The 26,627-nt window shown below is 50.7% G+C and overlaps 3 protein-coding genes across 3 annotated transcripts in view; 1 reads left to right on the top strand and 2 right to left on the bottom strand.

The window, feature by feature from the left end:
• Window positions 1–133: 133 nt before the first annotated feature.
• On the bottom strand, window positions 134–9,578 carry POLR2I (RNA polymerase II subunit I). The gene is given in 7 exon segments (XM_053969296.1): window positions 134–356; window positions 2,535–2,586; window positions 3,797–3,825; window positions 3,827–3,872; window positions 5,969–6,042; window positions 7,517–7,571; window positions 9,502–9,578. Coding segments are annotated over 7 exon segments (378 nt in total). The 5' UTR covers window positions 9,561–9,578; the 3' UTR covers window positions 134–293.
• Window positions 9,579–13,296: 3,718 nt separating this feature from the next.
• Window positions 13,297–18,642, top strand: LOC128802737 (tubulin-folding cofactor B-like). Its single transcript, XM_053969297.1, is given in 6 exon segments — window positions 13,297–13,440; window positions 13,540–13,636; window positions 16,596–16,787; window positions 16,899–16,930; window positions 16,932–16,972; window positions 18,422–18,642. Coding segments are annotated over 6 exon segments (585 nt in total). The 5' UTR covers window positions 13,297–13,335; the 3' UTR covers window positions 18,540–18,642.
• A 3,334-nt stretch (window positions 18,643–21,976) lies between these two features.
• The window catches only part of ARHGAP35 (Rho GTPase activating protein 35), a 29,419-nt gene continuing 24,768 nt past the window's right edge, over window positions 21,977–26,627 (bottom strand). The window contains 4 exon segments of the mRNA XM_053969295.1: window positions 21,977–22,616; window positions 22,659–23,066; window positions 23,223–23,274; window positions 23,306–24,523. Of these exon segments, the coding sequence (XP_053825270.1) occupies window positions 24,226–24,523 (298 nt within the window). The 3' untranslated portion in view covers window positions 21,977–22,616; window positions 22,659–23,066; window positions 23,223–23,274; window positions 23,306–24,225.

Below are 26,627 nucleotides of genomic sequence, written 5' to 3'. Positions count from 1 at the left end.
TTGGGGTCACTTTTGGGGTCATTTTTGAGGTCCTGGGGTCACATTTGGGGGTCACATTTGGGGTCACTTTTGGGGTCAGTTTCGGAGTCACTTTCAGAGTCCCATTTTGGGTCCATTTTTGGGTTCATTTTTGAGGTTCTGGGGGTCACTTTTGGGGTCACTCTTGGGGTCACATTTGGGGTCCTGGGGTCACATTTGGGGTCACTCCTGGGGTCACTTTTGGGGTCACATTTGGGGTCACATTTAGGGTCATTTTTGGGGTCCAGGGGTCACTTTTGGGGTCACTTTTGGGGTCACTCTGTCCAGCGGTGGCCGCAGTGCGGGGCCGTGCACACGTAGTAAAGCCTCATCGCGTCCTGTGGGATTTGGGGGAAATTTGGGGCATTTTGGGGACATTCCTGCAGAATTTTCCATCTCCCACCCCAAAAAAATCCCCCCAGGATCATCCCCAAATCCTCCAAGACCCCTCCCCAAAAATTTCCAAAGATTCTTCCCAAAATTCCCTGGGATTGCTCCCTAAAAAAAATCAAAATCCTCTGGGATCCATTCCCAAAACCCCCCAAAAAAATCCACAAAAACCCCAAAATCCCTCCCTAAAATTCCCCCCCAAAAAAACCCAAAATCCCTCCCTAAAATTCCCCCAAAAAAAACCCAAATCCCTCCCTAAAATCCCCCAAAAAAACCCAAATCCCTCCCGAAAATCCCCCCAAAAAACCCCAAAAAACTCCCCCAAAAAACCCCAAAATCCCTCCCTAAAATCCCCCCCATAATCCCCCAAAAAAACCCAAAATCCCTCCCTAAAATCCCCCCAAAAAACCCCAAAAAACTCCCCCAAAAAAACCCAAAATCTCCTAAAAAAAAAAAACCCAAATCCCAAAAACCTCCTCCCAAAAAAAACCCAAATCCCAAAAAAACTCCCCCAAAAATCCCCAAAAATTCCCTAAAAAACCCCAAAATCCCCCCCCAAAAAACCAAAAAAATCCCAAAACAAAACAAAAAAAACTGAATTTTTTTTTTAGGATTTTGGGGGAGATTTGGGGTTTTTTTGGGGAAAGATTTTGGGATTTTTTGGGGTTTTTTGGGGGGGGTTTGGGGTTTTTAGGGAGGATTTTGGGTTTTTTGGGGTTTTTTAGGGAGGATTTTGGGGTTTTTAGGGAGGATTTTGGGATGTTTTTGGGTTTTTTTGGATTTTTTGGGGGTTTTTTGGGAATGTTGGGATTTTTTGGGGAGGATTTTGAGGAAATTTTGGTATTTTTTTGGGAGGATTTGAGGAGATTTTGGATTTTTTGGGTTTTTTTGGGGAATTTTGGGGTTTTTTGGGAGGATTTGAGGAGATTTTGGGATTGTTTGGGGGGAATTTGGGATTTTTTTGGGGAGGATTTGAGGAGATTTTGGGATTTTTTGGGGTTTCTTTTGGGAGGATTTGAGGAGATTTTAGGATTTTTTGGGTTATTTTTTAGGATTTTGGGGGTTTTTTTTAGGATTTCGGGGGTTTTGGGGAGAATTTTGGGATTTTTTTGGGGAATTTTGGGATTTTTTGGGGGAATTTTGGATTTTTTTGGGTTTTTTTTTTGGATTTTGGGGTTTTGGGGAGAATTTTGGGGTTGTTTTTTGGGAGAATTTTGGGGATTTTTTTGGGGAATTTTGGGATTTTTTTGGGGTTTTTTTTTTAGGATTTTGGGGTGTTTTTTGGGGAATTTTGGGGTTTTTTTGGAGAATTTTGGATTTTTTTGGGGAATTTTGGGATTTTTGGGGTTTTTTTTAGGATTTTGGGGTTTTTAGGGAGAATTTTGGGATTTTTTTTGGGAATTTTGGGGTTTTGTGGGAGGATTTTGAGGAGATTTTGGGGTTTTTTGGGAGGATTTTGGGGTTCTTTGGGGGGGAATTTTTGGGTTCTGTTGGATTTTTGGGGTTTTTTTTTTAAGAATTTTGGGATTTTTGGGATTTTTTTGGGGGAATTTTGGGATTTTTTGGGGGTTTTTTTTTAGGATTTTGGGGCTTTTTTGGGGGAGAATTTTGGGATTTTTGGGGGGTTTTTTTAGGATTTTGGGGTTTTTTTTGGGGAATTTTGGGATTTTTTTGGGGTTTTTTTTTAGGATTTTGGGTTTTTTGGGGAGAATTCTGGGATTTTTGGGGTTTTTTTTTTGGATTTTGGGGTTTTTAGGGGAATTTTGGGATTTTTTGGGGTTTTTTTTTAGGATTTTGGGGTTTTTAGGGAGAATTTTGGGATTTTTTGGGGAATTTTGGGATTTTTTTGGGGTTTTTTTTTGGGGATTTTGGGGTTTTTTTAGGATTTTGGGGTTTTAGGGAGAATTTTGGGATTTTTTGGGTTTTTTTTTAGGATTTTGGGTTTTTTTTGGGAATTTTGGGATTTTTTTTGGGTTTTTTTTTTAGGATTTTGGGGTTTTTGGGGAGAATTTTGGGATTTTTTTGGGTTTTTTTTTAGGATTTTGGGGTTTTTGGGGAGAATTTTGGGGTTTTTGGGGAGGATTTTGGGGGTTTTTTTTGGGGGTTTTTTGGGATTCGGGGCTCACCTCGGCGCGGGCGCTGTGCGACTGGAAGAACACGGCCTCCTTGTGACCACACCTGCACAGGGACAGCACAGCTGGCCTGGGGGCCCCAAAATGTCCAAAAAATGTCCAAAAAATGTCCCAAAATGTCACCAAAATCCCCCAAATGTCCCCAAATGTCCCCAAAATGTCCTCAATGTCCTCAAAATGTCCCAAATATCCCCAAAATGTCCCCAAATGTCCCCAAAATGTCCTCAAAATGTCAAAAAATGTCCCCAAAAAAATGTCCCAAAATTTTCCCAAAAATGTCCCAAAATGTCCAAAAAATGTCCCAAAATGTCCCCAAAAATGTCCGCAACGTCCCCAAAATCTCCTCAAAATGTCACAAAATGTCCTCAAGGTGTCACCAAAATCCGCAGAATGTCCCCAAATGTCCCAAAAATGTCCTCAAATGTCCCCAAAAATCCCCCAAATGTCCCCAAAATGCCCCAAAATGTCCCCCAATCCCCCAAAAATGTCCCCAAATTTTCCCAAAAATGTCCCAAGTGTCCAAAAAATGTCCCTAATTGTCGCCAAAATGTCCCCAAAATGTCCCCAAAATGTCCCCAAATGTCCCCAAGGTGGCTCTGATGTCCCCAGGTGTCCCCAAGTGTCCCCAAAATGTCCCCAAATCCCCCAAAATGTCCCCAAATTTTCCCAAAAATGTCCCCGAAATGTCCCCAATGTCCCCAAAAATGTCCTCAAGCGTCCCCAAAATGTCCCCAGGTGTCCCCAAGATGTCCCCAAAATGTCCCCAATGTCCCCAAACTTTCCCAAAATCTCCTCAAAATGTCCCCAAATGTCCCAAAAATCTCCCAAAATGTCCCCAAAATCCCCCAAATCCCTCCAAAATGTCCCCAAAAATCCCCCAAAATGTCCCCAAATCCCCCAGAATGTCCCTAAAATGTCCCCAAGTGTCCCCAAAATGCCCCAAAATGTCCTCAAAATGTCCCCAAAATGCCCCAGAATGTCCCAAAAAATGTCCCCAAGTGTCCCAAAATGCCCCAGAATGTCCCAAAAATGTCCCCAAATGTCCCCAAAATGTCCCCAAATGTCCCCAAAATGTCCCCAAGTTTTCCCAAAAATGTCCCCAAGTGTCCCCAAAATGTCCCCAAATCCCCCAGAATGTCCCCAAAATGTCCCCAAATGTCCCCAAATGTCCCCAAAATGTCCCCAAATCCCCCAAAATGTCCCCAAAATCCCCCCAAAATCCCCCAAAATGTCCCCAAAATGTCCCCAGGGCTGACTTCTGGCAGGGGTGATCCTCGGTGCGGGGGCAGGGTCGGGTCCTGCGAGACGTCCGCGATGATCTGCGTCAGCTCGCTGCCAAAAATCCCCAAAATTACCCCAAAATCCCAAAAAATCCCCCAAAAATCCACCCAGAATTACACCAAAATGCACAGGGAATTAAACAAAACAAAATCCCCAAAAAAATCCCCAAAAATCCACCCAAAATCACAGCAAATCCACCCAAAATTACCCCAAAATCCCAAAACATCCACCCAAAATCCCAAAAATCCACCCAAAATTACCCCAAAATCCCAAAAAATCCACCCAAAATCCCAAAAATCCACCCAAAATTACCCCAAATCCCCAAAAATCCCCCAAAAAATCCCAAAAATCCATCCAAAATTACCCCAAAATCCCAAAAATCCACACAAAATTACCCCAAAATCCCAAAAAATACACCCAAAATTACCCCAAAAATCCCAAAAAATCCACCCAAAATCCCAAAAATCCATCCAAAATTACCCCAAAATCCCAAAAATCCACTCAAAATTACCCCAAAATCCCAAAAAATCCACCCAAAATCCCAAAAATCCCCCAAAATCCCAAAAATCCACCCCAAATTACCCCAAAATCCCAAAAAATCCACCCAAAAACCCAAAAATCCACCCAAAACCCCAAAAATCCATCCAAAATTACCCCAAAATCCCCAAAAATCCCAAAAAATCCCCAAAAATCCACCCAGAATTAACCCCAATCTACAGGGAATTAAAAAAAAACAAAATCCCAAAAAAATCCCGAAAAAATCCCCAAAAAAATCCATCCAATTTGGGAATAATTTGGGGCTATTTTGGGGCTATTTTAGGAATATTTTGGGGATAATTTTGGGATATTTTGGGGCTAATTTGGGGCTATTTTGGGAATATTTTGGGGCTATTTTGGGAATATTTTGGGAATATTTTTGGAATATTTTGGGGATATTTTGGGGATATTTTGGGCTATTTTGGGGATAATTTGGGAATATTTTGGGGATAATTTGGGGATATTTTGGGAATATTTTTGGAATATTTTGGGGATATTTCGGGGATAATTTGGGAATAATTTGGGGGTATTTTGGGGATAATTTGGGGATATTTTGGGGATATTTCGGGGGATATTTCCGGGATAATTTGGGAATAATTTGGGGATAATTTGGGAATATTTTGGGGCTATTTTGGGTATAATTTGGGGATATTTTGGGTATAATTTGGGGCTATTTTGGGGATATTTTGGAGATATTTTAGGAATATTTTGGGAATATTTTGGGGATATTTTGAGGATATTTTGTGGATAATTTAGGGATATTTTGAGGATTATTTGGGAATAATTTCAGAATAATTTGGGAATATTTTGGGGATATTTTGGGGCTATTTCTGGGATATTTTGGGGATATTTTGGGGATAATTTGGGGATATTTTGGGGATATTTCGGGGCTATTTTGGGAATATTTTGGGGATATTTTGGGAATAATTTGGGAATATTTTGGGGATAATTTGGGAATATTTTGGGGATATTTGGGGATATTTTGGGGATATTTGGGGAATATTTTGGGGATATTTCTGGGATATTTTGGGGCTATTTTGGGGATAATTTGGGAATATTTTGGGGATATTTGGGGATATTTTGGGGATAATTTGGGAATATTTTGGGGATATTTGGGGATATTTTGGGGATATTTTAGGAATATTTTGGGTATAATTTGGGGATATTTTGAGGATAATTTGGGAATAATTTGGGAATATTTTGGGGATAATTTGGGAATATTTTGGGGATATTTGGGGATATTTTGGGGATATTTTAGGAATATTTTGGGTATAATTTGGGGATATTTTGAGGATAATTTGGGAATATTTTGGGAATATTTTGTGGATAATTTAGGGATATTTTGAGGATAATTTGGGAATAATTTCAGAATAATTTGGAAATATTTTGGGAATATTTTGGGGCTATTTTGGGAATAATTTGGGGATATTTTAGGGATATTTTGGGGATATTTTAGGAATATTTTGGGGACATTTGGGGCTATTTCTGGGATATTTTGGGAATAATTTGGGAATATTTTGGGGATAATTTGGGAATATTTTGGGGATATTTGGGGAATATTTTGGGGCTATTTCTGGGCTATTTTGGGAATATTTGGGCCCGTCTCTCACTCCACTTCGTGCGTGATCTTGTTGACGTAGATGCAGCTGTTGTCGGCCTCCTGCTGGTAATCACAGTTCCTGCACTGGGACAGACTGGGATCAACTGGGATCGACTGGGATCAACTGGGATCAACTGGGATCAACTGGGATCGACTGGGATCGACTGGGATCAACTGGGATCAACTGGGACCAACTGGGACCGACTGGGATCAACTGGGACCGACTGGGATCAACTGGGACCAACTGGGATCAACTGGGACAGACTGGGACAGACTGGGACCAACTGGGACCAACTGGGATCAACTGGGATGAACTGGGATGAACTGGGACAAACTGGGACAGACTGGGATCAACTGGGACAGACTGGGACAGACTGGGATCAACTGGGATGAACTGGGACCAACTGGGACAGACTGGGATCAACTGGGACAAACTGGGACAGACTGGAACAGACTGGGACCAACTGGGACAAACTGGGACAGACTGGGACCGACTGGGACCAACTGGGACAGACTGGGAGAGACTGGGACAGACTGGGACCAACTGGGACAGACTGGGATCAACTGGGACAGACTGGGACAAACTGGGACAGACTGGGACAGACTGGGATCAACTGGGATGAACTGGGACCAACTGGGATCAACTGGGACAAACTGGGAGGCACTGGGACGGACTGGGAGAGACTGGGAGGGGACTGGGAGGGGGTTGGGAGGGACTGGGATGAACTGGGAGGGACTGGGAAGGACTGGGAGGGGATTGAGAGTGACTGTAAGGGACTGGGACAAACTGGGAGTTATTGGGAGGGGATTGGGAGGGACTGGGAGTTACTGGAATGGACTGGGATGGACTGGGAGGGACTGGGATGGACTGGAATGGACTGGGAGGGACTGGGATGGACTGGAATGGACTGGGAGGGACTGGGCCAAACTGGTATGGACTGGGACAAACTGCGATGGACTGGGACAAACTGGGATGAAGTGGGACGAACTGGGCCAAACTGGGATGAACTGGGATGGACTGGGATGAACTGGGATGGACTGGGACGAACTGGGCCAAACTGGGATGAACTGGGATGGACTGGGATGAACTGGGACAAAGTGGGATCAACTGGGAGGCACTGGGAGAGACTGGGAGACACTGGGACAAACTGGGAGAGACTGGGAGGCACTGGGACAAACTGGGATCAACTGGGAGAGACTGGGAGGGACTGGGAGGGACTGGGAGAGGATTAGGAGGGGACTGGGCCAGACTGGGATGAAGTGGGACAGACTGGGATGAAGTGGGATGGACTGGGCCAGACTGGGATGAACTGGGCCAAACTGGGATGAAGTGGGACAGACTGGGATGAACTGGGGATCACTGGGATGGACTGGGCCAAACTGGGATGGACTGGGCCAGACTGGGATGAACTGGGGATCACTGGGATGGACTGGGCCAAACTGGGACGAAGTGGGACAGACTGGGATGGACTGGGACAGACTGGGCCAGACTGGGACGAAGTGGGCGGGCTCAGGCCCCAGTGGCAGTCCCAAACTGGTCCCAGTTCAGGGCACTCACGGCGTAGAGCAGGATCCGGTTCTCCTTGTCCTCCTTGGGGTACAGCATGTTGTTACTGGGGAAACTGGGATTACTGGGAGCCTCCGGGGGCAATTCCCGCCCTTTCCCCCACACAATTCCCAATTTTTCCCCTCACAATTCCCAATTTTTCACCCTCAAAATTCCCAATTTTTCCCCCCACAGAATTCCCAATTTTTCACCTCAAAATTCCCAATTTCCCCCCTAAAAATCCCAACTTTTCACCTCAAAATTCCCAATTTTCCGCCACAAAATTCTCAATTTTCCCCCTCAAAATCCCAACTTTCACACCAAAATTCCCAATTTTCCCCCCACAAAATTCCCAATTTTTCCCCTCACAATTCCCAACTTTTCCCCTCAAAATTCCCATTTTTCCCCTCACAATTCCCAATTTTCACCTCAAAATTCCCAATTTTCACCTCAAAATTCCCAATTTTCCCCCTCAAAATCCCTGTTCATTTCACCTCAAAATTCCCAATTTTTCCCCTCACAATTCCCAATCTTCTCCCTCACAATTCCCTCTATTTTCCCCCTCACAATTCCCGATTTTTCCCCTCACGATTCCCTCTATTTTTCCCCTCACGATTCCCGATTTTTCCCCTCACAATTCCCGGGTTTTCCCCCGTCACAAATTCCCTTTTCCCCCTCATGATTCCCTGTATTTTTCCCCTCACAATTCCCGGTTTTTCCCCTCACAATTCCCTTTTCCCCCTCATGATTCCCTGTATTTTTCCCTTCACAATTCCCGATTTTTCCCCTCACAATTCCCTGTATTTTTCCCCTCACAATTCCCGATTTTTCCCCTCACAATTCCCGATTTTTCCCCTCACAATTCCCTCTATTTTTGCCCTCACAATTTCCGGTTTTTCCCCCTCACAATTCCTGTTTTCCCCCTCATGATTCCCCGTATTTTTCCCCTCACAATTCCCTCTATTTTTCCCCTCACAATTCCCTTTTCCCCTTCACAATTCCCTGTATTTTTCCCCTCACAATTCCCGATTTTTCCCCTCACAATTCCCTCTATTTTTGCCCTCACAATTCCCGGTTTTTCCCCCTCACAATTCCCGTTTTCCCCCTCATGATTCCCTGTATTTTTCCCCTCACAATTCCCTCTATTTTTCCCCTCATAATTCCTGGTTTTTCCCCCTCACAATTCCCCTTTTCTCCCCTCATGATTCCCTGTATTTTCCCCCTCACAATTCCCGTTTTCCCCCTCATGATTCCCTGTATCTTTCCCCTCACAATTCCCTCTATTTTTCCCCTCACAATTCCCGGTTTTTCCCCCTCACAATTCCCCTTTTCTCCCCTCATGATTCCCTGTATTTTCCCCCTCACAATTCCCGTTTTCCCCCCTCATGATTCCCTGTATTTTTCCCCTCACAATTCCTGGTTTTTCCCCCTCACAATTCCCGTTTTCCCCCTCATGATTCCCTGTATTTTTCCCCTCACAATTTCCTCTATTTTTCCCCTCATAATTCCTGGTTTTTCCCCCTCACAATTCCCGTTTTCCCCCTCATGATTCCCTGTATTTTTCCCCTCACAATTCCCAGTTTTTCCCCGTCACAATTCCCTTTTTCCCCCTCGTGATTCCCTGTATTTTCCCCCTCACAATTCCCGATTTTTCCCCTCACAATTCCCTCTATTTTCCCCCTCACAATTCCCTCTATTTTTCCCCTCACAATTTCCTCTATTTTTCCCCTCACAATTCCCTTTTCCCCCCTCACAATTCCCTTTTCCCCCCTCACAATTCCCTCTATTTTTCCCCTCACAATTCCCGATTTTTCCCCTCACAATTCCCTCTATTTTTCCCCTCACCATTCCCGGTGTTCCCCTCACGATTCCCGCCTTTCCCCGCCGCACCCCGCCTGCCCCTCCCGCCTGTCCCCGAGCAGCCCCGGCGCATTCCCGCTGTTTTCCCCCTCACATTCCCGGTGTTTTCCCGGTGTTCTCCCGGTGTTTTCCCTCACCATTCCTGGCAGAACCGGATCCCCACGAAGCCCGGCTCGTACGCTCCGTCCCCCTCCATGGCTGCGCGGACACGCCCCCTCACATCCTCCCTCATCCCATTGGTCGAACTACCCGTCAATCATTCACTTTGCGTCTTTTCATTGGTCAAGTCTCCCTAGACCCGCCAACGCGTTATTTCTATTGGTCGATTCTGTTTACCCCGCCCAGCCATTATTTTATTGGTCCGTTCGCTCTTAGACACGCCCTCCTCTTTTTTTTATTGGCTGAGCCTCTCTTTACCCCTCCCTCTCTCTCTCCCTATTGGTCAACCCCCTTTTATCCCGCCCTTTATGCGTCTATTCGGTAATTTTCTCTTCGTCCCGCCTCTTCTCGATCGCTATTGGTCGGTTTCTACCACGTGACCTCATCCGCCCGCTCTGATTGGCCGCTCCCTCACCGGTCCCGGCTGTGGCGGCCCGTGAAGGTTCCAGAAGCGGCTCCGGTTCGGGCGGGCCCGGAACCGTTCGGGGGTCCCGGTTCGGGAGAGCCGGAGGCTCCCGGAGGCTCCCGGAGGCTCCCGGTGGGGCTCGGGGAGCTACCGGAGGAGCCTGGGTGTGTCCGGGGCCTCCGGTTCGGTTCCGGTCGGGCGGTACCGGCAGGGCCCGGTCGGTACCGGAGCCATGAACGGCGGCGGGCCCGGGGCGGGCCCGGTGTGGCTGGCGGTCAGCAGCTCCCTGAACGCTTTCCGTGCCTGTAAACGCTTCTCGCCCGCGCTCACCATCGCCGAGCTCAAGGTACCGGCACCGGGAACGGGAGAACGGGACCGGGAACGGGCCGGGATAACGGGAATTGGGCCGGGATAAGGGAAGCGGAGAGGGATAAGGGAACCGGGATAAGGGAACCGGAGCGGGGGAACGGGACCGGGATAAGGGAACCGGAGCGGGATAAGGGAACCGGACCGGGAGAATGAGACCGGGATAAGGGAAGCGGAGCGGGATAACGGGAACGGGACCGGGATAAGGGAACCGGAGCGGGGGAATGGGACCGGGATAAGGGAATCGGAGCGGGGAAATGGGACCAGGATAAGGGAACCGGAGCGGGATAACGGGAATGGAACCGGGATAACGGGAATCGGACAGGGGGAAGGGAACCGGAGCGGGATAAGGGAACCGGGATAAGGGAACCGGTGCGGGATAACGGGAACGGGACCGGGATAACGGGAATTGGACAGGGGGAAGGGAACCGGAGCGGGATAAGGAAACCGGGGTAACGGGAATGGGACCGGGAGAACGGGAATTGGATCGGGATAACGGGAATTGGATGGGTATAAGGGAACTGGACCAGGGGAACGGGACCGGGATAAGGGAACCGGAGTGGGATAAGGGAACCGGACCGGGGGAATGGGGCCGGGATAAGGAAACCGGGATAAGGGAACCGGAGCGGGATAAGGGAACCGGGGTAACGGGAATGGAAGCAGGGTAACGGGAATTGGATTGGGATAACGGGAATGGAACCGGGATAAAGGAACCAGACCAAAGGAATGGGACCGGGATAAGGGAACCGGAGCGGGATAAGGGAACCAGGATAACGGGAATGGAAGCAGGGTAACGGGAATTGGATTGGGATAACGGGAATGGGACCGGGATAAAGGAACCAGACCAAAGGAATGGGACCGGGATAAGGGAACCGGAGCGGGATAAGGGAACCGGGATAACGGGAATGGAAGCAGGGTAACGGGAATTGGATTGGGATAACGGGAATGGGACCGGGGGTAACGGGAATGGAACCAGGATAAGGGAACCGGAGCGGGATAAGGGAACTGGGATAACGGGAATTGGACCGGGATAAGGGAACCGGACCGGGATAACAGAACCGGGATAACAGGAATGGGAACGGGATAAGGGAACTGGGATAAGGGAACCGGGATAAGGGAACTGGAGCGAGATAAGGGAACCGGAGCGGGGGAATGGGACCGGGATAAGGGAAGCAGAGCGGGATAAGGAAACCGGGATAACGGGAATTGGACTGGGATAAGGGAACCGGACCAGGGGAATGGGACCGGGATAAGGGAACCGGAGCCGGATAAGGAAACCGGGATAACAGGAATCGGAGCGGGATAAGGGAACCGGGGGTAACGGGAATGGGATCGGGATAACGGGAATTGGATTGGGATAACGGGAATGGAACCGGGAAAACGGGAATGGAACCGGGAGAACGGGAATGGAACCGGGAAAATGGAATGGGAATGGAACTGGGAGAATGGGAATGGGATAGGAAAACGGGAATGGGACCGGGATAAGAGAAACGGGATAACGGGAACCGGGCCGGGAGAACGGCAATGGGACCGGGAACCCCCAGATCGGGACCGGGAGCCCCAAATCTGGGACAGGGAACCCCAAACTGGGACCAGGAGCCCCAAATCCGGGACAGGGAACCCCAAACTGGGACCGGGAACCCCCAAATCGGGACCAGGACCCCCAAATCCCAAACCAGGACCCCCAAACCTGAGCCGGGACCTGAACTGGGACCCCCAAATCCCGACCCGGAACCGGGACCCCCAGAACTGGGACTGGGAACTGGGACTGGGAATGCCCCAGTGTCCCCAGTGCCACTCCCAGTGTCCCCAGTGTCACTCCCAGTGTCCCCAGTGTCCCCAGTGCCACTCCCAGTGTCCCCAGTGTCCCCAGTGCCACCCCCAGTGTCCCCAGTGCCACTCCCAGTGTCCCCAGTGTCCCCAGTGGCACTCCCAGTGTCCCCAGTGTCATTCCCAGTGTCCCCAGTGCCACTCCCAGTGCCACTCCCAGTGTCCCCAGTGCCACTCCCAGTCTCGTTCCCAGTGTCCCCAGTACCACTCCCAGTGTCATTCCCAGTGTCCCCAGTGTCCCCATTTCCCTGTTCCCAGTGCAAACTGGAGCTGCTGGTGTCCTGCCCAGTGTCCTACACGGAGCTGGAGCATGGACGAGCCCTTGGGGATGCTGGACTGGGAATGTCCCAGTGCCACTCCCAGTGTCCCCAGTGCCACTCCCAGTGTCCCCAGTGTCCCCAGTGCCACTCCCAGTGTCCCCATTTCCCCGTTCCCAGTGCAAACTGGAGCTGGTGGTTGGCTCCCCGGCGTCCTGCATGGAGCTGGAGCTGTTCGGCGCCGAGGACGAGCCCTTGGGGACGCTGGACTAGGAATGTCCCAGTGCCACTCCCAGTGTCCCCAGTGCCACTCCCAGTGTCCCAATGCCACTCCCAGTGTCCCCAGTGTCCCCATTTCCCTGTTCCCAGTGCAAACTGGAGCTGCTGGTGTCGTGCCCAGTGTCCTACACGGAGCTGGAACATGGACGAGCCCTTGGGGACGCTGCACTGGGAATGTCCCAGTGCCACTCCCAGTGTCCCCAGTGCCACTCCCAGTGTCCCCAGTGTCCCCAGTGCCACTCCCAGTGTCCCCAGTGTCCCCATTTCCCTGTTCCCAGTGCAAACTGGAGCTGCTGGTGTCGTGCCCAGTGTCCTACACGGAGCTGGAGCATGGACGAGCCCTTGGGGACGCTGCACTGGGAATGTCCCAGTGCCACTCCCAGTGTCCCCAGTGCCACTCCCAGTGTCCCCAGTGCCACTCCCAGTGTCCCCAGTGTCCCCATTTCCCTGTTCCCAGTGCAAACTGGAGCTGCTGGTGTCGTGCCCAGTGTCCTACACGGAGCTGGAGCATGGACGAGCCCTTGGGGACGCTGCACTGGGAATGTCCCAGTGCCACTCCCAGTGTCCCCAGTGCCACTCCCAGTGTCCCCAGTGCCACTCCCAGTGTCCCCAGTGTCCCCATTTCCCGTTCCCAGTGCAAACTGGAGCTGGTGGTTGGCTCCCCGGCGTCCTGCATGGAGCTGGAGCTGTTCGGCGCCGAGGACGAGCCCTTGGGGACGCTGGACTGTGACGAGGCCCTGCTGGGCTCCTACCCCGTCACCGACGGCTGCCGCGTGCACGTGGGTGTCCCCGATGTCCCCTCCCCGTCCCCTCCACGGTGTCCCCAAGGCGGGGATGGCCCCGCTGAGGGACGGTGCCACCCCCCCCCCCCCCGGCAGGTGACCGACCGCAGCGGGGCCCGCGCCGGGCAGTTCGAGGACCTGACGCAAGTGGCCAAGTACGAGATGGCCGAGAGCGACTACGACAAGAGGACAGGTGGCCTTGGGGACATCGGGGACGTCGGGGGGGGTGGGGACATTGGGGGGGGTTGGGGAACATTGGGGGGGTTGGGGAACATTGGGGACACTGGGGGGAGTTGAGGACATTGAGGGGGGTTGGGGACATTGGGGACATTGGGGGATTTGGGGACATTGGGGGGGGTTGGGGGGGTGGGGACATTGGGGGGAGTTGAGGCCATTGAGGGGGTTGGGGACACTGGGGCCACGGGGGGGGGGTTGGGGGGATTGGGGACATTGGGGGGGTTGGGGACATTGGGGACATTGGGGTTTGGGGATATTGGGGACATTGGGGGGTTTGGGGACATTGGGGGTTTGGGGACATTGGGGGTTTGGGGACATTATGGGGGTTGGGGACATTGGAGGTTTGGGGACATGGGGGTTGGGGACATTGAGGGGGTTGGGGACATTGGGGACATTGGGGGTTTGGGGACATTGGGGGTTTGGGGACATTATGGGGGTTGGGGACATTGGGGACAGTGGGGGGTTTGGGGACATTGAGGGTTTGGGGACATTGGGGGGTTTGGGGACATTGGGGGGTTTGGGGACACGTTCCAAGTGTCCAAGGATGAGACGGCCAAGAGCAACTACGACAAGAGGACAGCGCGTCCCTGTCCCCAAAGTGCCACCCCCTGATGTCCCCTGATGTCCCCACGGAGTCCCTGCGCTCCTGGGGCTGCTGGGACCGGGAACAGGAACAGGAACGGGAACGGGATCAGGAATAAGAATGGGAATGGGATCAGGAACGGGCACGGGAATGGGATCAGGAATAGGAATGGGAATGGGATCAGGAATAGGAACGGGATCAGGAGCGGGACCAGTGCGTCCCTGTCCCCAAAGTGCCACCCCGTGATGTCCCCTGATGTCCCCACAGAGTCCCTGCGCTCCTGGGGCTGCTGGGACCGGGAACAGGAACAGGAACGGGAATGGGATCAGGAATAGGAATGGGAACAGGATCAGGAATAGGAACGGGAACGGGATCAGGAGCGGGACCAGCGCGTCCCTGTCCCCAAAGTGCCACCCCCTGACGTCCCCTGATGTCCCCTGATGTCCCCAGAGTCGGTGCGCTCGTTCCTGCGGCAGCGCTCGTGGGGCCGCTGGGACCGGGAGCAGGAGCAGGAGCGGGAGCGGGAATGGGAATGGGAATGGGATCAGGAATAGGAACGGGAACGGGGCCAGCGCTTTCCTGTCCCCAAAGTGCCACCCCCTGACGTCCCCTCGATGTCCCCTCGATGTCCCCAGAGTCGGTGCGCTCGTTCCTGCGGCAGCGCTCGTGGGGCCGCTGGGACCGGGAGCGGGAGCAGGAGCGGGAGCGGGAATGGGAACGGGAACGGGATCAGGAATAGGAATGGGAACGGGGCCAGCGCTTTCTTGTCCCCAAAGTGCCACCCCCTGATGTCCCCTCGATGTCCCCAGAGTCGGTGCGCTCGTTCCTGCGGCAGCGCTCGTGGGGCCGCTGGGACCGGGAGCGGGAGCAGGAGCGGGAGCGGGAATGGGAACGGGAATGGGATCAGGAATAGGAACGGGAACGGGGCCAGCGCATCCCTGTCCCCAAAGTGCCACCCCCTGATGTCCCCTGATGTCCCCACAGAGTCCCTGCACTCCTGGGGCCACTGGGACCGGGAACAGGAACGGGAACGGGAATAAGAACGGGAATGGGATCAGGAATAAGAACGGGAACGGGATCAGGAATAGGAACGGGAACGGGGCCAGCACTTTCCTGTCCCCAAAGTGCCACCCCCTGATGTCCCCTCGATGTCCCCACAGAGTCCCTGCGCTCCTGGGGCTGCTGGGACCGGGAACGGGAATGGGAACGGGAATAGGAACAGGAATAAGAAGGGGAACGGGATCAGGAACGGGCACGGGAATGGGATCAGGAATAGGAACGGGAACGGGGCCAGCGCTTTCCTGTCCCCAAAGTGCCACCCCCTGATGTCCCCTGATGTCCCCTCGATGTCCCCACAGAGTCCCTGCGCTCCTGGGGCCACTGGGACCGGGAACAGGAATGGGAACGGGAATAGGAACAGGAATAAGAAGGGGAACGGGATCAGGAATAAGAACGGGAATGGGATCAGGAACGGGCACGGGAATGGGATCAGGAATAGGAACGGGAACGGGGCCAGCGCTTTCCTGTCCCCAAAGTGCCACCCCCTGACGTCCCCTCGATGTCCCCTCGATGTCCCCAGAGTCGGTGCGCTCCTTCCTGCGGCAGCGCTCGTGGGGCCGCTGGGACCGGGAGCGGGAGCAGGAGCGGGAATGGGATCAGGAATAGGAATGGGAACAGGATTAGGAATAGGAACGGGAACGGGGCCAGCGCTTTCCTGTCCCCAAAGTGCCACCCCCTGATGTCCCCTGATGTCCCCACAGAGTCCCTGTGCTCCTGGGGCTGCTGGGACTGGGAACAGGAACGGGAACGGGAATAAGAACAGGAACGGGAACGGGAATAAGAACGGGAATGGGATCAGGAATAAGAACGGGAACAAGAGTGGGACCAGCGCGTCCCTGTCCCCAAAGTGCCACCCCCTGATGTTCCCTCGATGTCCCCTTGATGTCCCCAGAGTCGGTGCGCTCCTTCCTGCGGCAGCGCTCGTGGGGCCGCTGGGACCGGGAGCGGGAGCAGGAGCGGGAATGGGATCAGGAATAGGAATGGGAATGGGATCAGGAATAGGAACGGGATCAGGAGCGGGACCAGCGCTTTCCTGTCCCCAAAGTGCCACCCCCTGACGTCCCCTCGATGTCCCCTCGATGTCCCCAGAGTCGGTGCGCTCCTTCCTGCGGCAGCGCTCGTGGGGCCGCTGGGACCGGGAGCGGGAGCAGGAGCGGGAGCGGGAATGGGAACGGGAATGGGATCAGGAATAGGAACGGGAACGGGGCCAGCACTTTCCTGTCCCCAAAGTGCCACCCCCTGACGTCCCCTCGATGTCCCCTGATGTCCCCAGAGTCGGTGCGCTCCTTCCTGCGGCAGCGCTCGTGGGGCCGCTGGGACCGGGAGCGGGAGCAGGAGCGGGAGCGGGAGCGGGAGCAGCGGCGGGCGCAGGAGGCGGCGGCCGCGGCCGCGCTCCCGCTCGGTGCCCGCTGCGAGGTTCGCGTGCCCGGCCAGCCCTGCCGCAGGGGCACCATCGCCTTCGTGGGTGCGTGTCCCCTCTCTGTCCCCTCTCTGTCCCCTCTTTGTCACCTCTTTGTGCTTTTCCCGGTTTTTTTTTCATGGTTTTTTTGTGGTTTTTTTTTCTTTGCCCGGGAAGGTGAGACGGATTTCAAGCCGGGATTTTGGGTGGGGGGTGCGCTACGATGAGCCGCTGGGCAAGCACGATGGAAGGTGAGGGGGGAGTTTGGGGGGTCTTGGAGGGGTTTTGGGGGGTCCTGGAGGGGTTTTGGGGGGATTTTGGGGGGGTCTTGGAGGGGTTTTGGGGGGTCCTGGAGGAGTTTTGGGGGGTCTTGGAGGGGTTTTGGGGGGTCTTGGAGGGGTTTTGAGGGGGGTTTGGGGGGTCCTGGAGGGGTTTGGAGGGTTCTGGGGGGATTTTGGGGGGTCTTGGAGAGGGTTTTGGGGGGTCCTGGAGGGGTTTTGGGGGGATTTTGGGGGGGTCTTGGAGGGATTTTGGGGGTCCCTGGAGGGATTTGGGGAGGTCTTGGAGGAGTTTGGAGGGGTTTGGGGGGATCTTGGGGGGTCCTGGAGGGCTTTTGAGGCGATTTTGGGGGGTCCTGGGGGGATTTTGAGGGGTCCTGGAGGGGTTTTGGGGGATCCTGGAAGGATTTGGGGGATCCTGGAGGGGTTTTGGGGGTCCTGGAGGGGTTTTGGGAAGGTCTTGGAGAGGTTTTGGGTGGTTCTAGAGTTTCATCTCGCCCTTATCTTTCCCTTATCTCTTATCTCTAAATCCATTATCTCCACCTTATTCTTATCTCCCGTTTTCTCCATTTATCACTCCCTTATCTCCCCAAATCCCTTATCTCTCCCTGATCTGCCCATTATTTCTCCATTATCTCCCCTTATCTCTCCCTTATATCTCTGTTATCTCTTCCTATTTCTTATCTCCCTTATCTCTTATCACTCCCTTACTTTCTTCTTTATCACCCCAAATCCGTTATCTTTTATCACCCCAAATCCCTTACCCCCTTTATCTCTCACTTATCTCCCCTTATCTCCTCCCTTATCTCTTACCTACTCTTATACCTTATCTCATTCTTATCCCTTATTTCTTATCTCTCACTTATATCCCATTATCTCCCTCATTATTTCTTATCTCTCCTTTATCTCTTATCTCTAATTATTCATTATTTCCCTTATCTCTTATTTCCCCTTATCTCTCATTTATCTCACTCTTATCTCTCTGTTATCTCTTATTTCTCCTTTATTCCTTTTCTCCCTCCTATCACTTATCTCCCCTTATCTCTAATATCCCTCCTATCTCTTATCTCTTATTTCTTATCTCTTATATCTTATTTCTTATATCTTATCTCTTATTTCTTATCCCTTATCTCTCATATTTCATCTCTTATCTCTTATTTCTTATCTCATCTCTTATCTCTTATCTCTATTCTTCCTCCTATCTCTTATCTCCCCTTATTTCTTATCTCTTATCCCTTATCTCTCATCTCTTATCCCTTATCTCTCATCCATTATCTCTCAACTCTTATCTCTAATCTCTCATCTCTCATCTCTAATCTCTCATTTCTCATGTCTTATTTCTTATCTCTCATCTCTTATCTCTTATCTCTCATCTCTTATTTCTTATCTCTCATCCCTTATCTCTCGTCTCTCATCTCCCAGCGTGGGCGGCCGCCGTTACTTTGAGTGTCCCCCGAAGTTCGGCGCCTTCGTGCGGCCGCAGAGCGTCCGCGCCGGCGACTTCCCGGTCGAGAGCGACGGCCTGGACGAGGAGCTGTGAGCGGAATTCCCGGAATTCCCAAAAATTCCCAAAAATTCCCGGAATTCCCAAAAATTCCCGGAGCTTTTCCCGCTTTTTTGGGGGGAAAAAACCTGAAATTCGCCGTTCTCGCCTCGTTTTTGGGGGGGAAATTGAGAAAAAAATCGTCAGAAATGAGCCCAAAATTCCCTCCAGGATTCCTGAAATTCCCAAAATTCCTGAAATTCCTGAAATTCCCGGAATTCCCGGAGCTTTTCCCGCTTTTTTGGGGGGAAAAAACCTGAAATTCGCCGTTCTCGCCTCGTTTTTGGGAGGGGAAATGAGAAAAAAATCGTCAGAAATGAGCCCGAAATTCCCTCCAGGATTCCTGAAATTCCCAAAATTCCCGAAATTCCTGAAATTCCAGAAATTCCCGAAATTCCCGGAGCTTTTCCCGCTTTTTGGGGGGGAAAAAACCTGAAATTCGCCGTTCTCGCCTCGTTTTTGGGAGGGGAAATGTCCCAAAATTCCCTCCAGGATCCCAAAATTCCTTCCGGGATTCCCAAAACTCCCCCCCCCCAGGATCCCAAAATTCCCTTCAGGATCCCAAAATGATCCCAAAATTCCTCCTGGGATCCCAAAATTCCCTCCAGGATCCCAAAATTTCCCCGGGATTCCCAAAATTCCCCCCAGGATTCCCAAAATTCCCTCCAGGATTCCCAAAATTCCTCCAGGATCCCAAAATCCGCCCCCGGAATCTCCGGCCCTGCCCCACGTTGGGCGCCCAAAGGGGGCGTGGCTTTTTTTCTGTGGGCGTGGCTGATCATTCAGCCAATCAGAGCACTGCTGAGGGTGGGTAAAGGGGTGTGGCCAAGAGGGGGAGAGGCCACGCCTCTTTCTGGCCCCTCCCCCTGCCCAAAAAAGGCGTTGGAAAGCGAAAAATTCGAGTTTTGGTCGTTTTTGGGGAAAATGGCGGCGGCCAATCAGAGTGCAGGGTTGGAGGGGCGGGGCGGGGCTGTGGTGATTGACAGGTGGCTTGGCCAATGGGTGTGGTCATGGGGCGGGGCTATGAGCGGCCATTTTGGGTGGGGGAGGGGTGTGGTCATCACAAAGGATGTGGTCATGAATATTAATGAGGTTGGAAAGAGGGTGTGGCCAGAAGGAAAGGGGCGTGTCAGGGTGTGGGGGAGGGGAGGGTTCCCGGTTCAATCCCATTTCCATCCCAGTTTAATCCCAGTTAAACCCAATCCCAGTTTAATCCCAGTCCAATCCCAGTTCTCCCAGTTAAACCCAGTTCAAACCCAATTAAATCCCAGTCCAATCCCAGTTTTCCCAGTCCAATCCCAATTAAATCCCAGTCCAATCCGTTTTCCCAGTCCAATCCCAATTAAATCCCAGTTTAATCCCAGTCCAATCCCAGTTTAATCCCAGTTCTCCCAGTTAAACCCAGTTCAAACCCAATTAAATCCCAGTCCAATCCCAGTTTTCCCAGTCCAATCCCAATTAAATCCCAGTTCAATCCCAGTCCAATCCCAATTTAATCCCAGTTCAATCCCAGTCCAATCCCAATTAAATCCCAGTCCAATCCCAATTAAACCCCAATTAAATCCCAGTTTAATCCCAGTCCAATCCCAGTTAAATCCCAATTAAATCCCAGTCCAATCCCAATTAAATCCCAGTTTAATCCCAGTCCAATCCCAGTTTAATCCCAATTTAATCCCAGTCCAATCCCAATTAAATCCCAGTCCAATCCCAATTAAATCCCAGTCCAATCCCAATTAAATCCCAGTTTAATCCCAGTCCAATCCCAGTTTAATCCCAATTAAATCCCAGTCCAATCCCAATTAAATCCCAGTCCAATCCCAGTTTAATCCCAGTCCAATCCCAGTTCCCATTTTCCAAGGAAAAATCTCCGCAGCCGCCTCGTTTTATTCTTAATTCTTTTTTTTTTTTCTTTTTTGTGATTTTTTTTTTTTCTCCTTTTTTTTTTTCCTCTTTTTTTTTTCTCTTCCTTCCGTCGTCATTTTCCCGGCAATTCCTGGGGAATCCTCATGCACTAAATCCCGAAAAAAAATCCCGGGAAAAGCCCCAAAAATTCCCAAAAAATCCCCTTCAAAACGTCCTGGAACCGAGCAGGAATTCCTGTAAAATTTGATTTTTTTTTTGTTTTCAAGGCCCTAAAATCCCAAAAAAAATCCCCCAAAATTCCGGTTTTTTGCAGCGGAAAAAATTCCCGGTGTTTTTTTTTTCCATGAGGTTGGGCGAGAATTCCAAATTTTTGGGTTTTTTTTTTTCTAAAATTTTTTTTAAATTAATTTTTATTTATTATTTCAAGAATAATTTACGGCGCCTCCAAAATTCCTCCATTTTCCATCCGTTCTCCTTCGGGGTTATCCCAAAAAAAATTAAAATTAAAATTAAAATTAAAAGGGAAAAAAAAAAAACCAAATCCACACAGAAAAAGGGATGGAAAAACCCAAAAATAAAAACTCCAAAATTCAGAATTCTTGCCCCAAAACGTGGCAGGAAAAGGAGGGAAAATGGCCCTGAATTTTTTCCTTTTTTTTTGGGTTTTTTTTGGGGGAAAACGGCTCCAAATTCCCAGGTTTTGATGGATTTTCCTTCGATTTTCCCCCTCCCGGCAACAAAATTCCCCCAAAAGGCTCCTGTAGATGAAAAATCGGATTTTTCCAGGGAAAATCCCCTTTTTTTTTCAGAAAAAAAATGAATTTTTTTGCATTTTTTTCCCCAATTTTTCCACATTTTTGTGTACAAATCCCCCAAAATCTCCAGCTGGAAAATTTGATTTTTCTAGGGAAAAAAACCCATTTTTTAGGGAAAAAAATTAATTTTTTTTTTCATTTTTTCCCCATTTTTTCCACCTTTTTTTTGGTGTAGAAATCCCCCAAAATTCCCCCAAAATCTCCAGCTAAAAAATCTCATTTTTCCAGGGAAAATCCCCATTTTTTACAGGAAAAAATTAAATTTTTTTGCATTTTCCCCCCATATTTTCCACCTTTTTTTTTGTGTAGAAATCCCCCAAAATTCCCCCAAAATCTCCAGCTGAAAAATCTCATTTTTCCAGGGAAAAACCCAATTTTTTTTTGGAAAAATTTGATTTTTTTTTTTCATTTTTTCCCCAATTTTTTTTTGCATTTTCCCCAATTTTTCTGGATTTCTTTTCACCCTTTTTTTAAAAAAAAAATCCCCCCAAAAAATTCCCCCAAAATTTCCAGCTGAAAAATCAGATTTTTAATGGAAAAAAAACCCATTTCTTAACCAAAAATAAATTTTTTTGTTGTTTTTCCCCAATTTTTCCAAGTTTTTTTTTTATCCTTTTTTTTTTCTTTTTATCCCCTAAAAATTCCAAGGAAAAATCAGATTTTTCAATTAAAAAAAAAACTTTTTTAACCAAAAAAATTGCATTTTTTTTTGTTTTTTCCCCAATTTTTTTTGCATTTCTCTCAATTTTTCCCACCTTTTTTTTTTTCCTTTTTTTTTTTTAATCCCCCAAAACTCCCAAAATTGGGAAATTTGGGATTTGGAACCTTTTTTGGGGGGGAATTTTTGTGCCCGGGGTTGGGATCTCGGGGACGTCTTAAAGTGCGAAGAGAGCCGGGAGGTCCCGGTGGTACCATGAAATTCCACTCCGGCACTGGGAGGGCTCCGGGACCCCCAAAATTCCCAAAAATTCCCAAAATTCCCCCCCAAAAATCCCTCAAAATTCCCATTTTTTCCAAATTTTGGGGGAGGGGGGGGGAGGGGGAGGTCCAAGGCCCCTCCCCCACCCCCCGGAAGTGCTTCGGGGCGGAGTCGCCGGATTTGGGATTTTGGGGGATTTTTGGGGATTTTTTTGGGAATTTTGGGGGTCTGAGGAGCCGCGGTGGTCTCGGGTGGACCCTGGGCCACCTTGGATGGAGTTTGGGCAACCTCAGGTGGAGCTTGGGCAACCTCAGGTGGGCTTTGGGCAACCTTGGGTGGTGCTTGGGCCACCTGGGAAGAACTTTGGGCCACTTGGGATTGAATGTGGGCAACCTTGGATGGAGTTTGGGCCACCTCAGATGGAGCCTGGGCAACCTTGGGTGGGCTTTGGGCAACCTCAGGTGGAGCTTGGGTAACCTGGGAGGAAGTTTGGGCCACTTGGGATGGAATTTGGGCAACCTTGGATGGAGTTTGGGCAACCTCAGATGGACCCTGGGCAACCTCGGGTGGAGCTTGGCAACCTTGGGTGGAGCTTGGGCAACCTCAGATGGAGCTTGGGCAACCTCGGGTGGGCTTTGGGCAACCTCAGAAGGACCCTGGGCAACCTCGGGTGGGCTTTGGGCAACCTTGGATGGAATTTGGGCAACCTCGAAAGGTCCTTGGGCCACCTCAGATGGATCCTGGACCACCTGGGATGGAATTTGGGCAACCTCAAAAGGTCCTTGGGCGACCTCGGATGGAGTTTGGGCCACCTGGGATGGAATTTGGGCAACCTCGGATGGAATTTGGGCAACCTTGGATGGAGCTTGGGCAACCTTGGATGACCCTCAGGCCACTTTGGATGACCCTCAGGCCACCCTGGACCACCTGGAGTGACCCTTGGACCACCTGGAATGACCCCTGGACCACCTGGAATGACCCTCAGGCCACTTTGGACCACCTGGAATGACCCTCAGGCCACCCTGGACCACCCTGGATGACCCTCAGGCCACACTGGACCACGATGGACGACATTTGGACCACCTTGGATGATCCTCAGGCCACTCTGGACCACCTTGGATGACCCTTGGACCACCTGGAGTGACCCTCAGGCCACTCTGGACCACCTTGGATGACCCTTGGACCACCTGGAGTGACCCTCAGGCCACCTTGGATGACCCTCAGGCCACACTGGACCACAATGGACGACATTTGGACCACCTGGAGTGACCCTTGGACCACCTGGAATGACCCTCATGCCACTCTGGACCACCTCGGATGACCCTCTGGCCACCTTGGATGACCCTCCGGCCACTCTGGACCACCTCGGATGACCCTCCGGCCACCTTGGACAACCCTCGCCCCCTTCCAGCCCCTCCCAGGCCCCGCCCCGGGGGCGTCCGGCCGGCCTGGCCAAAGTCTGGGCAAACGTCCCCGGCAACGTCCGAGCCCCTCCGCAGGGGCCAAATCCCGGCCGGACATCCCGGCGGTCACTCTGGGAAGAGGCCAAATCCCGGCCGGACATCCCGGTGGTCACTCTGGGAAGGGCCAAATTCCGGCCAGACATCCCGGCGGTCACTCTGGGAAGGGCCAAATTCTGGCCGGACATCCTGGCGGTCACTCCGGGAAGGACCGGACATCCCAGCGGTCACTCCGGGAAGGACTGGACATCTCAGCGGTCACTCCGGAAAGTGGCCGAATTCCAACCGGACATCCCGGCGGTCACTCTGGGAAGGGCCAAATTCCAACTGGACATCCCGGCGGTCACTCCGGAAAGCGGCCGAATCCCAACCGGACATCCCGGCGGTCACTCCGGGAAGGACCGGACATCCTGGCGGTCACTCCGGAGAGCGGCCGAATCCCAACCGGACATCTCGGCGGTCACTCCGGGAAGGACCGGACATCCCGGCGGTCACTCCGGAGAGCGGCCGAATCCCAACCGGACATCCCGGCGGTCACTCCGGGAAGGACCGGACATCTCGGCGGTCACTCCGGAGAGCGGCCGAATCCCAACCGGACATCCCAACGGTCACTCCCCACGCCGCCCTCAGGGCTCCAGCGGCTCGGGCGGCGGCGACGGCGTCCGAGCTGGGGACGGCGGCAGCGGCGGCGCCGGGAAGGGCGCGGCGGCCGGAGCCGGGCCGGGCGAGCCGGGCGTGTCCGGAGGTGGCCGGAGCGAGAAGAAGAAGGGGCACTGGTGGATGAAGAGTTCGATGATTGTCTGGTAGGTCCTGGTGGCCGTCAGCGCGTCCATGGTGCTGAAGTCCGGCCGCATCAGCGTCGGCCAGAAGCAGATGGACAGGTTCTCGCTGGTCATCAGGTTGACGCGGTGCTGTTGGCTGACCCTGCGGTGGACAACGGCAGAGTGACCACTCAATGGTCAGCAGATCCCAAAAAACCCCAAAATTGTAAAAAATTCCCCAAAAATTTCCACCAAAATTGCCCAAAAAATGACGAAAAAATGACCAAAAACCCCCCAGGAGAAGTTCCTGCTGACCATGGGGGTGGACAACGGCAGAGTGACCACGCGGTGGTGGACAAAGATCAAAGTGACCACTTGGTGGTGGTCAGCAGATCCCAAAAAAACCCCAAAATTGTAAAAAATTCCCCAAAATTTCCACCAAAATTACAAAAATTTCCACTAAAATTGCCCAAAAAATGACCCCAAAATCCTTCTGGAGAAGTTCCTGCTGACCATGGGGTGGACAATGGCAGAGTGACCACGCGGTGGTGGACAAAGCTCAAAGTGACCACTCAATGGTCAGCAGACCCCAAAAAAACCCCAAAATTGTAAAAAATTCCCCAAAAATTTCCACCAAAATTGCAAAAATTTCCCAAAATTGCAAAAATTCCCATCAAAATTGCCCAAAAATGACCCCAAAATCCTTCTGGAGAAGTTCCTGCTGACCATGGGATGGACAATGGCAGAGTGACCACGCGGTGGTGGTCAGCAGATCCCAAAAAAACCCCAAAATTGTAAAAAATTCCCCCAAAATTTCCACCAAAATTGCCCAAAAAATGACGAAAAAATGACCAAAAACCCCCCTGGAGAGGTTCCTGCTGACCATGGGGTGGACAACGGCAGAGTGACCACTCGGTGGTGGACAAAGCTTGAAGTGACCATTTGGTGGTGGTCAGCAGATCCCAAAAAATCCCAAAATTGCTAAAATTTCCCCCAAAATTGCAAAAATTTCCACCAAAATTGCCCCAAAAAATGACCCAAAATCCTTCTGGAGAGGTTCCTGCTGACCATCAGGTTCCTGCTGACCATCAGCTGACCATGGGGTGGACAATGGCAGAGTGACCACTTGGTGGTGGTCAGCAGATCCCAAAAAAAACCCCAAAATTGTAAAAAATTGTAAAAAATTCCCACCAAAATTGCCCAAAAAATGACCAAAAAATGACCAAAAAACCCCCAGGAGAGGTTCCTGCTGACCATCAGCTGACCATGGGATGGACAACGGCAGAGTGACCACTCAGTGGTGGTCAGCAGACCCCAAAAAACCCCAAAATTGTAAAAAATTCCCCAAAAATTGCAAAAATTCCCATCAAAATTGCCCAAAAATGACCCCAAAATCCTTCTGGAGAAGTTCCTGCTGACCACGGGGTGGACAACGGCAGAGTGACCACACGGTGGTGGACAAAGCTCAAAGTGACCACTCAATGGTCAGCAGATCCCAAAAAACCCCAAAATTGTAAAAAATTCCCCAAAAATTTCCACCAAAATTGCAAAAATTTCCCCCAAAATGGCAAAAATTTCCCAAAATTGCAAAAATTCCCATCAAAATTGCCCAAAAATGACCCCAAAATCCTTCTGGAGAAGTTCCTGCTGACCATGGGGTGGACAAAGCTTGAAGTGACCGCTCGGTGGTGGTCAGCAGATCCCAAAAAAACCCCAAAATTGCCCAAAAACTGCCCAAAATCTGGCCAAAAAAATTGGCCAAAATTGGCAAAAATTGGCCCCGAAATTTCCTCAAAATGACGCAAAAAAATTCCCCCTGAAATTGCCCAAAAATAGTCAAAAAAAACCCCAAAAAACACTGAAAAATCCCCAAATTTCCCAAAAAATTCCCAAAATTTCCCCAAAATTCAAAAATCCCCAAAAATGTCCAAAATTCCCAAAAATTCAAAAATCTTCAAAAAGTCCCAAAAAATCGCCAAAAAAATCCCCAAAAACCCCCCAAAAAAATCACCCAAAATTCCCTAAAAATTCCCCCAAATTTCCCCAAAATTCAAAAAAAAATCGCCAAAAAAATCATCAAAAAATCCCAGAATTTCCCCAAAAAATCCCCCAAATTCCCCAAATTTCCCCAAAGTTCAAAGATCTCCCAAAAAATCCTCAAAAACCCCCAAAAAAATCCCCCCAAAATTTCCCCAAAACTTCCCAAAAATTCAAAAACCTCCCAAAAATTCCCGAAAAATCCCAAAGAAATCATCAAAAAATCCCAA

Source organism: Vidua macroura, unplaced genomic scaffold (assembly GCF_024509145.1).
Source record: "Vidua macroura isolate BioBank_ID:100142 unplaced genomic scaffold, ASM2450914v1 whyUn_scaffold_161, whole genome shotgun sequence".
Taxonomy (NCBI): Eukaryota; Metazoa; Chordata; class Aves; order Passeriformes; family Viduidae; genus Vidua; species Vidua macroura.
Note: the sequence above shows the minus strand (reverse complement) of the source record. Positions and strands in the feature narration are given on the sequence as shown.